At 43.5% G+C, this 17372-nt stretch overlaps 1 protein-coding gene across 2 annotated transcripts in view; it reads right to left on the bottom strand.

Annotated features, from left to right (window-relative positions):
- Positions 1-17372, bottom strand: part of Glis3 (GLIS family zinc finger 3) — a 430288-nt gene that overhangs the window by 279185 nt on the left and 133731 nt on the right. The window contains exons 3-4 of one of the 2 annotated variants that reach the window (XM_057779622.1): positions 9833-10040; positions 946-2059 (exon numbers count right to left, since the gene is read on the bottom strand). In XM_057779622.1, coding sequence (XP_057635605.1) covers positions 946-2059; positions 9833-10040 — 1322 coding nt within the window. The remainder of the gene's footprint in view (positions 1-945; positions 2060-9832; positions 10041-17372) is intronic. The other variant, XM_057779621.1, reaches the window with a different exon arrangement.

Genomic DNA, 17372 nt, shown 5'->3' with positions numbered 1-17372 from the left:
GCAAAGAGTTCAGTGAGCTATCTCTGTGATCCCGGGGGTGAAGTCCTGCTTGTAAGCCCCGAGGGTTTCTGTGAGGTGTGAAATTATTGTGAAAGCATTTAGGAATCATATTATTCAAAAAACAGTCGATTCTGCCAAGAAACAGGATCACAGTTCCAGGATCAGTGTTGAGAAACAGAGAGGCAGGACAGACATCAGACCCACGTGCTTAGACAGAAACGGCACAGCCTTCTCAGTCCACTGCCCTTACGCTTTTCCACAAAACCCTCTTTCCTCAAAATCAAGTGAGATCCCATGAGACCCTGTTCCTGTGGTAGCCCCTGGTGTTTCCTTGCTGTAAGTCATTAGTGAGTTTCACAACTCCGAAAGGCCTGACGCCCTGGCCTGAAAGTGTATGCTGCAACAATTGCGGTCGTCAAGTTCCTACGTGGAGAATTTCTTTCCTGACTGTCAGAACCATTCCTCCCAGACCCCAAATCTCACCCAAATTTTTAGAGATTAAAAACAAACACACACACACACACACAAAAAAAAAAAAAAAACCCTGAGTATTTATACTTTGGAAAATCACAAAAGCTTGCTGGTGGCACAGCGCATGTCCCGTGGCCTTGAACATCCATGAAGCCAAGAGAACACTGAGTCCCACCCACGTTTTTCCAGCCTACATTAAGTCTGGCCTCCACTCCCACAGTGGCATGGGGCGTGAGCTAGAAGAGAGAGAAAACAACAGCCACCAGTTATCAAAGAAACTTTCCCCTGGTGCCAGCTAGCTGAAGAGGCAAGGAACCTTACAGGTACCTTCACCACCACCACACATCCAAATTCCACAAAAATGGAGACGCGGTTACCTGACTTCATGCCCGTGTTTGATAAAATACATGCATGCAATCAAGCAGGGCCGCCCAGAGAGGTGGGGCGGTACGTCGGCAACTCCAACTCACTCACCGTACACTTGTTGGGCTTCTCCCCGGAGTGGACTCTCATGTGAATCAGCAGCTTATAGCGGGCGTTGAAGGGCTTGTACCTCCTCGGGCAGCCAGTCCAGAAGCAGGTGAAGTCTTCCCCCTTGCGCTGGTCTATATGGACCTTCTCGATGTGCCTCACCAGTTCCTCCTGCTGGTCATATAGGGCGCTGCAGTCTATCCAACGGCAGCAATGCTTGCCCCCTGAGTCCTCCATCTCCCCATCCTCATCCAGGCCAGCCTGGGCCAGGGCCAGTGGCTGTGTGTGAGGCAGGAGCTCTGGGTGATGAAGGTGTGGGTGGGCATGGTATGGGGGTGGGGGGCCCTGAGGCGGGGGAAGAGGAGGGAGAGGCTGCGCAGAGGGCAGGTCCAAGGCACTGCCTGGGAACTCCTCCAGGCGCTCGCTTTTGAGCATGTTGACTGACCCATCCTGGCCCGGTAGGCCCGGCTGCAGCGCCACGTTGTTCACAGGTCCAGACTGCAGGCCACCATGCTCCAGCTGCTGCATGCGCTCGTACTCCAGGGTTCCGTCCTCGCCATAGCCTGGCAGCACCTGCCCTCCGCTGGCCACCAGCATGCCTTTCTGCCCACTGGACACGGCACAAGACTGGGGAATGCAGCTGCCGCGAACACCCAGGAAATGCCCATAGACCTCCGACTGTGGGGACAGGTTGGCAGGGGAGGCTCTTGATCCGTTGATGTAAGCAACCAAGGAAGTCGGCGAAGTGCGGATGATAGTATTGAAGTCAATTCCAATGCCATCAGACAGCGGGGACAGGGACAGCGCTCTCTTCTTGGAGCGGGCGGAGTGGGACCTGGTTGCTGAGTGCCGAGGACTAGGGTAAGGAGAGTGGCTATTTTCCATGCCAAAAAGATACGGTGGCAAAGAGCTAGAGACGCTATTGCTGGACCCCGGTGTGCCAGGAGGCAAGCTCAGGAGGTCCCCTAGGTCCATGCCATTCTGAGAGCCATGGTTCGATGACAGTGAAGGAAAAGCCCTGTAGCTCTGAGACCACTCCTGCTTCACACTCAAGGCCGATTGAGTCTCCGTCAGACTCAAAGTCGTGGACACCAGGGACTCCTGCAGAATGAGGGACCTGGAGCAGCAGCCAGAGAGAAGGGGAAAGAAACAAACAAACGTTTCAACGAGACGTGGATTGCTTGAGAGCTCAGAGAACACTGCACCAACAACCCCTTAAGGTTTCTCCTTAATGCATTCTGCACTAAACACAAGTTCTTAGACTGCGACAGAATCCGAGGCTTTAGGTTCCAGGTAAATAATATATTACCAAGACAAACAATAAAAGCTAATGCTTACTAGAATAATGAAAGAGCTATTGTTATAAATAATTCTAGTAATTTAATGAGAATAAATAGTTCTCACTTTATTTCAAAGTATCCCTTTTTCTATAGAGAGGGAAAATTGGGGACTAGGAAAAAGTTATAGCTGCTTGTCTTGGCAATCCAAAGGAGTATCTGTTAAGCACCTGCTGTGTGCACCATGCTATGGTCGGCCTTCAGGTTACATAATTCTGAACAGTACTAATCTCCAATTAAAATCTACCTGGGAGGGTCACACATAAGCCATGATTTTTTTTTAAAGTAAATTTTCCAAGTTAAATGTTTGTGTTAAAGACTTACTAATAATTTTACAATTTAACGGCACTGATATTATCAAATTAGACATTTCAAAGGGCAATTTACAATGGCAAATACTTATTCATTTCAAATGACCCTAGGAAATTTGTGAAAATGTAAAATACACAGGCAGAAACCATACCTCAGTGAGTAAGTGCATACTTAGCAAGCTGGAGGCACAGAGTTCACTCTTTATCAAACACACAGAATAGTCCTTAATAGAACAAAGGCATTGTACATGAAGAAGTAACGAACTGAAAAGCTCGTTTGGCATCATGCACCAGGCCATGTGGGTCTTAGCCACACTTGTTGAGATAGGTTTTCCCTGAGCTCTTGTCCTTGGATCTGAGCAGCATCAGGCCAAGAACAGGTCATTCACTTGCAGTGGTTCATTTTTATAACAATTCCTTCCCTGTCCTTACCGTTCACAAAAGAAGTGCTAAAAATGTCACAATTCATTGTTTGCATATCAAAGTGGTTTATAATGATAACGTTAGACCCTTGAAAATCCATTTTTCTTTCCAGGGACATTATTGCTTTAAAAACAATAAAAGAAAAGAAGAGCTATATCCCTCAGACAGAATATTCATCCCGAAAAGGACCAACATGTAGACAGAGAAAAAAAAGGTTCCAGATCCCAACGCAGACACGGCAGATAGCTGAGAAACTTGGTTTATCCCATACGTGCCTGCAACTGGCTTTCTAGATTCTTTTATTTAAATACACTAATTACCAAAGATTCTTATGCAAAATGTGTGACTTCCCTCCATGAACACCCTCCCTGTCTCTGGCTGTTAACTATCAACCTTCCAAAGAGGAAGGGGGAAGCATCGTTTCACCTGTTCCCTACTCCGCTTCACAAACTGGAAACCAGGAGCGCTGTTTCTGCCAACCCGGGAATACTGAAAACATAGCAGCTCTGGAAAAGCACGGTGTATGGTGGTAACACTGCAACTGACCTGAAGTTGCTGACGGGTGCGGCAATGTTTGCTAATGACAAGCCCAGCAGGAACCTATGTCCACCTGCCCTTGACAGAGATCTCCTTCTTGGTTCACATCCTTACATTTGGATTAAAGTCCTTCTGCCGTCTGCAAATGGTCTCTGAACCGTTTTGAGTTCTAATTCCCCGTGGACAGTTCTCAATATTTCCCAAGCACACTTCCAGCATGTGGCTTTTCCTGCAGAGCTCAGGAGAAGGCTCCTGGTGACTGGATGCCAAGAGCCTTTTGACCCTATCCCACGTGAGAGTCAGGAAGTACATTCAGACACAAGCTACATCAGGGATGTCAGAACACTGACAGAGCACCATGGTGAACGGTGCCTGCTCTCAGGAGGCAGCCATTCGAGCACACTTCAGACTCTTAAGCAATGACTGACAGCCAGAGTGGCTCATGCAAATGTATGCACTCTGCTGATAAAACTGCATTATCTGGCTCAATGGCTGCATAGAGAAACATGTCCATTCTTCAATAATGCAAGGCAAAACTCATGTCTCTTAAATTATGCTGAACATGGCTTAATATATAGCACAGGATAGTCCAAATGCAGACATGTTGCTTAGCCTCTTCGGCATCTCAGTTTTCCAAGGCAGCTGTCAAAATCTTTCAGAAAGCAAACTACTCAAAAGCAAAGTCATGAACAGAGAACAAGTTTGTGTCCCTTCCTCCCTCTAACACCTCAAATACCTAACAGGAACAAAACTTCCAACACATGGCAGTTGCTTCCTATGCCTCTCAAAGATGCAATTTAGGAGACTAATCATCCAAAGTCCTACCCATGAAGTCTATCTCTGTAGGAAGAGTCCTCTTTGCAAGGCATCTCTACTGTCTAGCCCGCCATCTCTGAGGATCTCGGAGGATCATGCTCACAAATGACAAGACCTTTCCATTGAAAGGATGGTTTTTATCTCTCTGGTACCTGCTGGAGTGTTAGAAACAAACTAAGTACTCAAACACCTGTTGATCAAGAGCGTACATAAAGAAGAGCCCGGCTTGGTGTTGCAAGCCTGGAATCCCATCCTAGGAATCAGGAGGTTGAAGGCAGAAGATTATGACTTCAAGGCCAACATCGATTACATAGCAGGATGCTACCTCAATTATAGAATCAATACACAAAAACAATGATCATGACTTACAAGCTTACAGAGCATTTTATGTATTAGCTTACTGAATACACAGTATGACATAAACTAACTAGACTCTTAAAATATTTTTATAAGAAGAAAGTAATGACAAATCTATGACAGCAGAGGAGTGATGGAAGGTCTTTAATAAAGCATGAAGGAAGGGAAGTGATTGGCAGAGACCTAGCTGGCTCTCATTTTCTCACAATATACCCCAGTGTGATCCACGATGCTCTGCTTGATTGGAAGACTTGGTGAGAACAGGCTTAGAATCACACAAGCTAGGACTGCAACACAAATTGCCTGTTTTTCTGCAACAGTACACTGAACGGGTGTGAAGGCTGCCAAGGAGTCTAGCCTGTAACCCCTGCTGCTACACATGCCAGGCCTGTGGAAGAGAAAGTGACAAAGAACTCAGAAAGCTGTGTCACCACACTGAGAGCAATCTCCATTTCCATATGTTCATCTGATCCTAACGACATTATTTCTGGTGACTGGTTTATTTAGAACGGTATGTGAAAGGCAAGATGATAAAACTAAAACCAAATAAAAGCAAAGTGAAAAACTTAGAAGCCATTAGAAAAAACATGTTCTCAAGTAGCTGAAGGAGCTATGCTGACCAAGTGGAGTTGTTTTGTTCTAAAGCTTCAAAGAAGTTTTAACTTACAGGTCATATGGAATTTTTCATACTACTGCTCATGAAGAAAAACACATGTACATATACCAAGTGTGCATGTAACTAAATCCATGAGGATAATATATAATACATGACATATATGTGTCATAACCCCACAGATCCTAGGAAAGACCAGCCCTAGCCTGGAAATTGCCATCTATGCACCCCAGTAAATCTTCCAAAAGAGTAGGGACGCCTTATGAACACAGCAGGTTTAGAAGATGTCAGAATGCACAGGGAGCCTAGAGTCTATTCTCAGTTCCTTTCTTGGCCTTCTTTGAGCTTTGTGTGCATACTACAAACAAAAAAGGCAATTGCTGCCAATAATTCCAGTTTAGAAATAAAAACAATGCACACTATTGGATCTAGACTGGTATCACTAGGCAATCGCTAACCTTTGCAAACTGACCCTGGGCAAATTAAGTAGGCTTTCTCTGTCTTGAAAACCACCACACCTTCAACAGGGATGATACTTGCATGGGGACACACTATAAGCCCACACAAGCAAGCATCCCATCTCTCCTACTGATCAGCTCTGCTCAGCTGAGAGATTAGACAATTGTATGAAGTAGTTGTTTGAGGTCCCCTACTTGTCACTCAGGGATGGACGGATGTGCAATGGCCTTTACAGCAGGATATGCATGACACCTAAGCTGGCACCGGCTCCTGACTCTTCAACAGAGTAGAGAATTTGTTGAGCACTGTGGTGGACTAATAGAAATGCCTGGGCAGTTATTGCAGCAAATACCCAGCACCAAGGCGGGATTCCCATCACGGGATTAAACAGAGCACAAGCTAAAGGCAGAGCATGTTCTCTTAGAGGAATGCCCCAGAAGAAATTACATTCAAATCAAGGAAAGAAAAAAAAATAAAAGAGAGAAAGAAAAGAGAAAAATAAAGGAATATAGCTGGCAAATGTCTGAAAACTGTTCAATATTATCAATAATGAAAAATATCACTGATGAAAATTACACAATTATTACTTCAAACTAATAAAATGTATAAATAAAACTAAACATATGAGACCACTGTCAAGTTCACATGAGGGTTGGTCTTCTCTGTAGTGCAATTGAAAATTTGAAAAATGCCTATTAATAGCAACAAAGCTGCTATTAGTAGCTGTTTAAACCAACAAATCTTACCTCCTGAGAATTTATTCTAATCACTAGAGGCATGAAATAAAATAACTGTAGGTTAATCCAATAAAGTATTGTTGGTAACACTAAAGTAAGAGACAGAACTGCAATGTAAGTTATGAAGGGAGTAAAACATGCAGTAATCTTTCCCTGGGGTGATGCTGGGGTGATGCCTATGCACCACAGTGGTTAGCATGGCAAGCTATCTCTAAAGATACATTATCTTTATAACTTGGTGGTAACCAACAGCTACCTAATTGGGCTGAAATCCTGTTCAACAGGAGGGAAATCATATCTGACACTGTACACCTAGCTAAGAACACATGTCCAGTGAGGCCATAGACTTAGATGAGGGCCTAACAAAGCCCCTTTGCTAGATCAGTATCATTCCTAACTTCACTCTAAACACGCTTCCTTACAGCTACAGGTACATGCAGCTTTCACATCCTCCCGGCAGATGGAGACCATGAGAGAAGACCACAACTCATCTAAACGCAGAGAACAACCTACCACAGGGTGTTCAGCTGCCATTGATACATCTCTCACTCAAGCCCTGCACCCTCAAGAAAGAAGAGATGAAAGACTGTCATAGCCAGACATATTGTGTCTTCTAGCTATGACCAAGGAAGCTACCCTCATGAAATCTCAACAATATGGCTGCTTAAACAGACCTGAACTATGACAACACCAGTTGACATGCCAAGGTGGATGGGGGAAATTTCACAAGGCCACCATCCTAACTGAAGCATTAAAGACTGCTAAGAGAGGAAGAATGAGTCTCTCCCAGGGATGAACCCCCTAAACTGTTACCCAATGACAAGTGCTCAGACCTAAAGAATACCCAGAAAAGCAACACTGAAGGTAATAGCAGATTGCACTTACTATTTATTTGTATGTATATATGCATATATATATATATATATATATATTCCACAATAATGATTAAAGAATAAGGAGCTATGAATCTGAAAGAGAGGGGTTGAAGGGAGGACAGGGAAGAGAGAAATGATATAATTATCATTTTTTAAAATCACAAAAATGAAAACTAAAGATCTAATAATAAAGAACTGGTAAGAATTCATTTGATTTCTTTCTTTGTAAAATGGCATATTTGGGGTGGGAGGAAACCATGATACGAGGCTAAAGAAGATGTCTTACAAAAAAGACTTAAGCTATATATATTTGGAAAAGTTATGAAACCGTGTTTATTATATGGTCAATTCGATGGCCAGGAATCCCAGGGCTGTAGGGCATGTGTTCACAGGAATCTATCTGAAGGGTGTTTATCAACTTTCCACTCACAGTAATCTCAGGGTGAGCACATTTACTGCCAAATTCGAATTCTGGGAGATCTCTGGGATTTTTTTTTTTCAGGATGGGCAAAAAAAAAAAAATAGGAATTGAGAAATAACTAGGTGCAGTCGGACAAAAGCCATGGACAGCAGCTTGGAAAGGTGTATACTTCTTGGGGTCACTACATTGGTTTTTCTACAGCTTCTCATTCTCTACAGTGCACAGCAATTATAGAACTGCAGGGAAAACAATCAACTTTGCAGATGCTCAAAGGGCAGGCATCTCTCAGACAGAATGGTTCATGGCCTCTTTGGCCCCCATCTACCTATAGAAGACCCTGATGCATGAAATGCTTGGCTGGTTTACTCACTAGCTTTAGTGCTAGGCTGTAAAATGCCTTCAGGTTGCACTGTTGCCTCTCAAGCACTTATCCACCTGATGGAACACACAAACCCATGTAACGACCACAAAAAATACACAACTTTTCCAAGCTGCTATACATGGATTCTACCCTATCTCTCCTAGCCATTTCTAAACTCATTGGTGTTTTTTTTTTCCCCATCCAGGGAGAAAAAAAAACACACACACACAAACACATTCCTTGAGAAGATCTCACAGAATACATAGTCAAAACACTTGTCAGTGCATTGTCAAGATGTTGTCTCTTAAGGATATAATATTATGCTAAGGAATCAGCTATGCCAGGAAACACTGAGATAACGACCCCTCTGGCCGCACCATGAAAGGGACTGTGTAAGACGCCTGGCTTCAGCGGCCTGAGTTCTGCCTACCGTCAGCCTCTCCATTAATTACGGCTGCCTTCCAGGCATGGGATGGACTTGCCACAGACAGGAAGCTGAAGGTTCCCAATGACACCCACCAATGAGCAGAGTTAATTTTACATGCAGCACTCAGCAAGGCTGAGGAGTCCCTTGAGGCATAATCATCAATGGGAAAGTGACAGCCTCCCATCACTAAAGTCTCAAGTGGAAAACAAGCTTTCACCTTTAAAAAAAAGGGGGGGGCATAAATAAGCAATCTGGGAATCATGATTTCAGAGTCTCAACTGGAGGCTGGAAGGAGGCCAGCACAGAAGAGCAAAAGAAAGGGAAAAGGAGAAATAGAGTCCCAACTACAAGGCACCTCAGCAGGTTATAGCAGGCACAGAAGGATGCAGGGAGAGGCTCCTCTGCAAGATCCATCATCTCAGAACTAACTTGGGCAAAAATTCTGCACTGTGCTCTTCCCAAGAAAGTAACTTCTAAATGATGACATAATAATCTTCCAAAGAAATAGATCTTAAACATTCTACCACAGTCCACCTTGATTGGCCACCCCCACCGCACACACATGGACCCTGAAGAAGATAAAATTCTGTCTAGAGGGGAGTGGTTTCTTTCAATTTAACTCTTCTGAGTGAGAAAGACACAAGGTGTTGTACGGCACTGATGCTGCCGCCTAACCAAACATTTAACTCAAGGCTTGGGAAGCTATGTCTTCCCAAACACATTAGTTTGTGATTTCTACCTTTGTTATCTCTGCTATGTCCCTAAACTGCTGCTTTATGCACACACTAGGTACTTAGTACATGTTTGAGTAGAAGAGTGCACAGGTGAGCAAACAGACTGACAGCTTGTAAGCCGGCCCTGAGACACTGCAATGCACACCTGAAAGCCTGGCAGATGTGCAGAGCATCTCATTCGGCCAAGATGTGCCTTGCTTTGTACGGCAGTGACAAGTTTACTAACTAGGCTTCGGGTCCCGAGACTCCCAAATCTCACATGACCAGACAACAGCTATTACGTCATTCATCCTGATTGGGAATGTCACATGTTCACTTCTTATACGCGTTCTCCTACAAGGCTAAAGATGAAAGCGCTGCTTCAGCACCAGTGAGTGAGTGACTGAGGGTGTGAGTACATTCGTGCTCAGGGAGAGAGGGGACGACACTCGTGGGGTATGATTATACCGGAAGGAAAGGGGGAAAAAAACGTAAGTTGAGACCTGGAATCTGAAGGAGGTCTATTCAGGTTGGCTGCATTCAGTGCCCTCGGTAAGCTAGGACTGATCTGCTTGCATGCTGTGGAGACCTGGCTTGCTGGAGGTGAAATGGGTCCCAGTCGTTGAACCATCATGGGACTGCTGGTGACCACTAGATTGTTGCAGCTGCCTTTTCCAATGGACTTGCACTGAGGCCCAAAGCCAAGAGCCCCTAAAAACAAATGAATCAGGTTAGCTTTCATGTCCCTTACATCAGAAATCAGTACATACACATGTGCACATTTATAGCGGGGCTCATCTTTAGAGACAGTCCTTTTAAAGTGTAGTTTTTTGACACAGGGTCTCATGTAGTCTAGGCTGCCCTCCAACCTACTATGTAACCAAAGACAGCCTTAGGCCCCTGTTCTCCCTGCCTCTACCTCCCAAGTGCTGGTGTTACAAGAGTATCTCTTTTAATACTCATCAGACCAAAAAGCGTGTGATGCCAACGCAAAATCTGTAATGCTATAGCAAAAAGTTTTTCGTAATCATCACTCACACCATTAAATAGGGCTAAATCTCACTGTGCAGAAGTGAGAATCAGCTGTTGAAAATTAAGCTGAAAGTCGTAATTTATAATATCCTTAACTGAAGGGCAATGGTGATCAGTAGACAAAATTATCTTGATCAAATCAACTCCTTCCTAGAGTAGCTAATATTTTGAATCACAGAGTAAATAAAGCCAATACTGCTGGGGGGAAGGACCAAAAACATTGAACTGATTTGACTGTGAATTTGTATTTCCCGATAGCCTTTTTAAGAGAATTACAGTCAAACTATATCCCTTTAACCTTGACTTTCCCCCTCTTCATCCCCAGTACACTGCCGTTGGACAGAAAACATTTTTTTTAATAATTTTTCTTTTTTCAAGACAGGGTTTCTCTGTGGTTTTGGAGCCTGTCCTGGAACTAGCTCTTGTAGACCAGGCTGGTCTCGAACTCACAGAGATCTGCCTGCCTCTGCCTCCCAGGTGCTGGGATTAAAGGCGTGCGCCACCACCGCCTGGCAACATTTTGTTTTAATAATTCAAGATGGGAAATCCATAAAACACTCACTTGGAAAGGTAACTGAATTTAACAACATTTTTTGTTTTCATTACTTATAATATTCCAATTTAAAAAAAAAACTGTGCTACACACCCAAAAGAGAAAGAAAAAGAGGCAAATAAACCCACAAGAATCTATGTCGTTAAAGAGAAGCTAAAGAGAGGAAACAGCTAACATCGTCATGACTCATCTGTTTCAAGCAACAGTAAAACCTTAGTCATTCTAGACGTTCCCTTCAGGGGATGCACTTTTTCAAAACCCGCTGACCACCTGAGTCTCAGTGGCTTATCCTCTACTCCCATCTAACAAATGAGGATACAGTTCTCGCGAGATTCTCTGGCTTTGCCATCACTCTACCCGGGACCAAAGTATGTAAAATTTATCACTGTAATTTTCTTTAGCTCTAGAAAGCAAAATTTCATACTTTGTTTTCCTCCCAAAATAAACCAAACTGCCAAGAGTTCTTTTACTTGGCATGGATTTTGGTTCCATTTTCTTCTAAGAGCCCCTTGAGACAAAACAGCCCTGAAAGTTGTTGCCATATCCCCATAAATGAAGCTACAACTCAACTCTCCTGCTGGAGTCCCAGCTACGTTAGGTGGCAGCAGCCCCTCTCCACGCCAGTGCTGTGGAGCTAAAACCCAGGTGCCCACGGCCTGCGTACAGCCACACAGGAAATTAACACGTATGAAGCTCAACTCCTCCGTGTATTTCCACGGCAACCACACACTTCAGTTTGGGCCCTAGGCATGCTCTTGAACATTTTCCAAGATCACTGGCTCCTAAAGAAGATCTCAGATCTTTGTTCAGATGTCCAAGTTCACCTCTCTCTTCCACCTGAGCAGGTTTCCGATCTTATGCCTTCCGAGACCAGTTGGCGGTATTCCATTTTTATGACTCATGGCTTTGGACCATCAGGGTTTTTCCGCCTTAACATCAAGAGTGGCAGGTGTGTTTTTAATATAATGCTCATAAACTGAGTTTCTCTGAAAATTCTTAATTGTGTGTGTTTGCATGGGCTCTCTTTTAACCGTGGGAAAGAGGATGCAACGGTGCGGAGCCTAACCCAGCCTAATAACCTGTGTTACTGCCTCAGCTGCCACTGCTACTAGATGTTTCTATTAAAAGCGACATCAGATATCAAGCACTCAGTCAACCAGGATGCCATACACGCCCATATAATGAATTGTCACTCTGTATCTGATTCATCCTTAATGAAACTATTCACATCTATCTACCTCTAAAACAAATGCATTAGTCCCTCTATCAGCCCACACAAGAAAGAAAGCTTGGTAACAAAGTGTATTAATACCTACTTGTCAAATCTAAAATGCTGCGTGCATATACATCTATATATGTAGTAAAATCATGAAGAACCAATCGAATCTGTTTGTGGCATCACTACTTCAGAGATGGGATGAAGATATGTATACCTTAGAAATCTCAACTGCCAAATATGAGGACGGCATCTTTTACTCTAACCCTCGCTCGCAACTGTCTCTGTTAACTCTGCACCTAGTGAGCCCCTCTGCATCGTCAAGGTTTCAACCCAAAGGTCCTTGGGTCCACCTGCCACCCCCAGTGTCCTCTGGACAGATCTGAGTGCTCAGTCTTTTCACTTCCAGGAAGTGAGCCTATGACATTCCCACCAATCTCTCATTTCCGCACTTCAAGTCTTTTTGAAAAAAAATGAAGCCCTTGTTTGATGTGCATTTTCTTCCCTAGAACCCAGCCTATTATAAAGCCTTAAACAAATGCATAAAAATTAAGAATGACTGTTATGAATATTAAATATTATCCAGCTGTTTCCATGGAAGCCCTCCTGACTTTTTTTTTAATGAAACATGAGACCATTTAAAAAAATCCAAACTAAGTTGATCCTCTGATGTGTAGCTGACCAAGCTGAATGGAAGAAGAGGCTAGTGAGCGTAGAACTGTACATCTGTTCTCCTGGTCCAGACACTGAACCCTACAGCCTAGACTCACGCCATGAGACACCTCAGTCCTTCTCTGCTCAGTATCCCACTATCCTGCCCCCTACTCCAAACACATGGATCAACTTCAACATCCTCTAACCACAGAAAAGTGACAGCTTGTGTCAACAGTGAGTTTCTCAGAAACATGCAGCATTTGTATGTTCTAGAAAATGGCATCATCAAGCTCACAATGGGAAATAAACAAGAGTTGTACCAAAAGACACTATTAACAAAGCATTAAAAGTCTAATTCTTTTTCAGAATCCCAGACAGAAGCATCAGCTCTGAGCTACTGGGAGTGGGAGTGTGGACTCTGCGGGCAGCCTGCCTGCCTGGGATCAAGCTCTTTGCATGACTGAGGCAAATTTCTGAAAACTGGTAGTCAGTGTTTCTATCTCACCATCTACCAAAGAGGAAAAGAAACTGATGCTGCCTCCTAAGGGTGTCGGCAGCTCTCGTCACTGATGGCTGTTCCATGTCTGCCCTTGCTTTTCTGTTCCACTCTGTTAAAGAAGAAAAGTTCTTCATATTTCCTTGCACAACACAAGATAGTAAACGATGCTGTTTAATTCTCTGCCCATTTCCAATGTTCTTTCTGTTTTGAGCCCAGAGCCAATTTTTTTTTCAACCAGGTGTCATCACAGATAGAAATTTGCAACTGGGGTGCAGGCAGGCCCGGGTGGCGGAGGCACCGGCAGTCAGGCCCGGCAGGCAGGCCTAGGCGGTGGAAGCACCGGCGCACAGACAGTTCCGGGTGGCGGAGGCACCAGCAGGCAGGCCTAGGCGGCGGAAGCACCAGCGCGCAGGCAGGCCCAGGCGGCGGAGGCACCGGCACGCAGGCAAGTCCGGGCGGCAGAGGCACCAGCGTGCAGGCAGGCCCGGGTGGCGGAGGCACCAGCAGTCAGGCCCGGCAGGCAGGCCTAGGCGGCGGAAGCACCGGCGCGCAGGCAGGCACAGGTGGCGGAGGCACCGGCAGGCAGGCCTAGGCGGCGGAAGCATCGGCGCACAGACAGTTCCGGGCGGCGGAGGCACCGGCAGGCAGGCCCCGGCGGCAGAGGCACTGGATGCAGGATAGTGCGGGCAAGAAACAGTGAAGCCTGCACTGAGAACAGATTGCCCCGCTACAATTAAATCAAACCCAATAGATAGCATCGGTAAGAGGAGATGGGCAGACGCCAAGGCAAGAATTCACCCAACAATCTGAAAAACAACATGAAAACACCAGAACCCAATGATCTTACAACACAAGGACTTGAACACCCTATCACAGGAGAAGAGGAAAAAACTGACTTTTTGAAAGCAATAGAGTCCCTTAAACAACATGTAAAAAACGCCCTCATAGAAATGGATGAGAAGTATAACAAAAAGTTTGAAGAAATGAGTAAATACGTAAATGATACCCTGGGAAGCCAAGAAAAAACGATCAAACAGGTAATGGAAACAGTCCAAGAATTGAAAACTGAAATGGAAGCAAGGAAGAAAACACAAACCGAGGACCAGCTGGATATGGCAAATATAGGTCAACGAGCAGAGACTACAGAAACAAGCATAATCAATAGAATACAAGAGATAGAAGAAAGAATCTCAGATTCTGAAGACAACATAGAGAAAATAAACGGACTGATCAAAGAAAACACCAAAACCAACAAATTCTCATCAGAAAACATTCAGGAAATATGGGACACAATAAAAAGACCAAACCTAAGAATAATAGGGATAGAAGAAGGAGAAGAGGCACAGCTCAAAGGTCCAGAAAACATTTTTAACAAAATTATGGAAGAAAACTTCCCCAACATAAAGAAAGATATTCCTTTGAATATTCAAGAAGCATACAGAACACCAAACAGACTGGATCAAAAAAAAACATCCCCTCGCCATATAATAATCAAAACACAAAATATACAGATTAAAGAAAGAATATTAAGAGCTGCAAAGGAAAAAGGCCAAGTAACTTATAAAGAAACAGAAGAGTCATTGCCAAATTCCTTTTATGAAGCTACAGTTACCCTGATACCAAAACCACACAAAGACCCAACCAAGAAAGAGAATTACAGGCCTATCTCACTCATGAACATCGACGCAAAAATTCTCAATAAAATACTGGCAAACCGAATCCAAGAACACATTAGAAAAGTTATCCAATATGATCAAGTAGGCTTCATTCCAGAGATGCAGGGCTGGTTCAACATACGCAAATCTATCAATGTAATCAACCATATAAATAAACTGAAAGAAAAAAACCATATGATCATTTCATTAGATGCTGAAAAAGCATTCGACAAAATTCAACACTCCTTTATGATAAAGGTCTTGGAGAGATTAGGGATACAAGGGGCATACCTAAATATAATAAAAGCTATTTACAGCAAGCCGACAGCTAACATTAAATTAAATGGAGAAAAACTCAAAGCCATCCCACTAAAATCAGGAACACGACAAGGATGTCCACTCTCTCCATACCTCTTCAATATAGTGCTTGAAGTTCTAGCAATAGCAATAAGACAACATAAGGGGATCAAGGGGATCCGTATTGGAAAGGAAGAAGTTAAGCTTTCATTATTTGCAGATGATATGATAGTATACATAACCGACCCCAAAAACTCTACCAAAGAACTCCTACAGCTGATAAACACCTTTGGTAATGTGGCAGGATACAAAATCAACTCCAAAAAATCAGTTGCCTTCCTATACACTAAGGATAAGGAAGCAGAGAGGGAAATCAGAGAAGCATCACCTTTCACGATAGCCACAAATAGCATAAAATACCTTGGGGTAACTCTGACCAAGGAAGTGAAAGATCTATTTGGCAAGAACTTTAAGTCTTTGAAGAAAGAAATTGAAGAGGACACCAGAAAATGGAAGGACCTCCCTTGCTCTTGGATTGGGAGGATCAACATAGTAAAAATGGCAATTCTACCAAAAGCAATCTATAGATTCAACGCAATCCCCATCAAAATCCCATCAAAATTCTTCACAGATCTGGAGAAGACAATAATCAACTTTATATGGAAAAACAAAAAAACCCAGGATAGCCAAAACAATCTTATACAATAAAGGATTGTCTGGAGGCATTACCATCCCTGACTTCAAACTCTATTACAGAGCTACAGTACTGAAAACGGCTTGGTACTGGCATAAAAACAGAGAAGTCGACCAATGGAATAGAATAGAAGACCCTGACTTTAGCCCACAAACCTATGAACACCTGATTTTCGATAAAGGAGCTAAAAGTATACAATGGAAAAAAGAGAGCATCTTCAACAAATTGTGCTGGCAAAACTGGAAGTCAATCTGTAGAAGAATGAAAATAGATCCATATATATCACCATGCACAAAACTCAAGTCCAAATGGATTAAAGACCTCAATATCAGTCCAAACACACTGAATCTGATAGAAGAGAAAGTGGGAAGTACTCTACAACACATGGGCACAGGAGAACACTTCCTACGTACAACCCCAGCAGCACAAAAACTAAGGACATCATTGAATAAATGGGACCTCCTGAGACTGAGAAGCTTCTGTAAAGCAAAGGACACTGTCACTAAGACAGAAAGGCAACCCACTGACTGGGAGAAGATCTTCACCAACCCCGCAACTGACAAAGGTCTGATATCCAAAATATACAAAGAACTCAAGAAATTAGACCGTAAAAGGTTAATCAATCCAATTATAAAATGGGGCACTGAGCTGAACAGAGACTTTTCAACAGAAGAAGTTCAAATGGCCAAAAGTCACTTAAGATCATGCTCAACTTCCTTAGCAATCAGGGAAATGCAAATCAAGACAACATTAAGATACCATCTTACACCGGTCAGAATGGCTAAAATCAAAAACACCAATGATAGCCTCTGCTGGAGAGGTTGTGGAGAAAGGGGCACTCTCATCCACTGCTGGTGGGAATGCAAACTTGTGCAACCACTTTGGAAAGCAGTGTGGCGGTTTCTCAGGAAAGTCGGGTTCAACCTACCTCTTGACCCAGCAATACCACTATTGGGAATATACCCAAGAGATGCCCAAACATACAACAAAAGTATATGCTCAACTATGTTCATAGCAGCATTGTTTGTAATTGCCAGAACCTGGAAACAACCTAGATGTCCTTCAATGGAAGAATGGATGAAGAAAGTATGGAATATATACATATTAGAGTACTACTCAGCAGTAAAAACCAATGACTTCTTGAATTTTGCATACAAATGGACGGAAATAGAAAATACTATCCTGAGTGAGGTAAGCCAGACCCAAAAAGAGGAACATGGGATGTACTCACTCATATTTGGTTTCTAGCCATAAATAAAGGACATTGAGACTATAAATCGTGACTCTAGAGAAGCTAAATAAGAAGGTGAACCCAAAGAAAAACATATAAGCATCCCCCTGAATATTAACCTTCATCAGGCGATGAAAGAAGACAGAGACAGAGACCAACATTGGAACACTGGACTGAAGTCTCACGATCCAAAGGAGGAGAAGAAGGAGAGT

Source organism: Chionomys nivalis, chromosome 8, assembly GCF_950005125.1.
Source record: "Chionomys nivalis chromosome 8, mChiNiv1.1, whole genome shotgun sequence".
Taxonomy (NCBI): Eukaryota; Metazoa; Chordata; class Mammalia; order Rodentia; family Cricetidae; genus Chionomys; species Chionomys nivalis.
The sequence above is the reverse complement of the archived record's forward strand: the minus strand, read 5'-3'. Positions and strand labels throughout refer to the sequence as shown.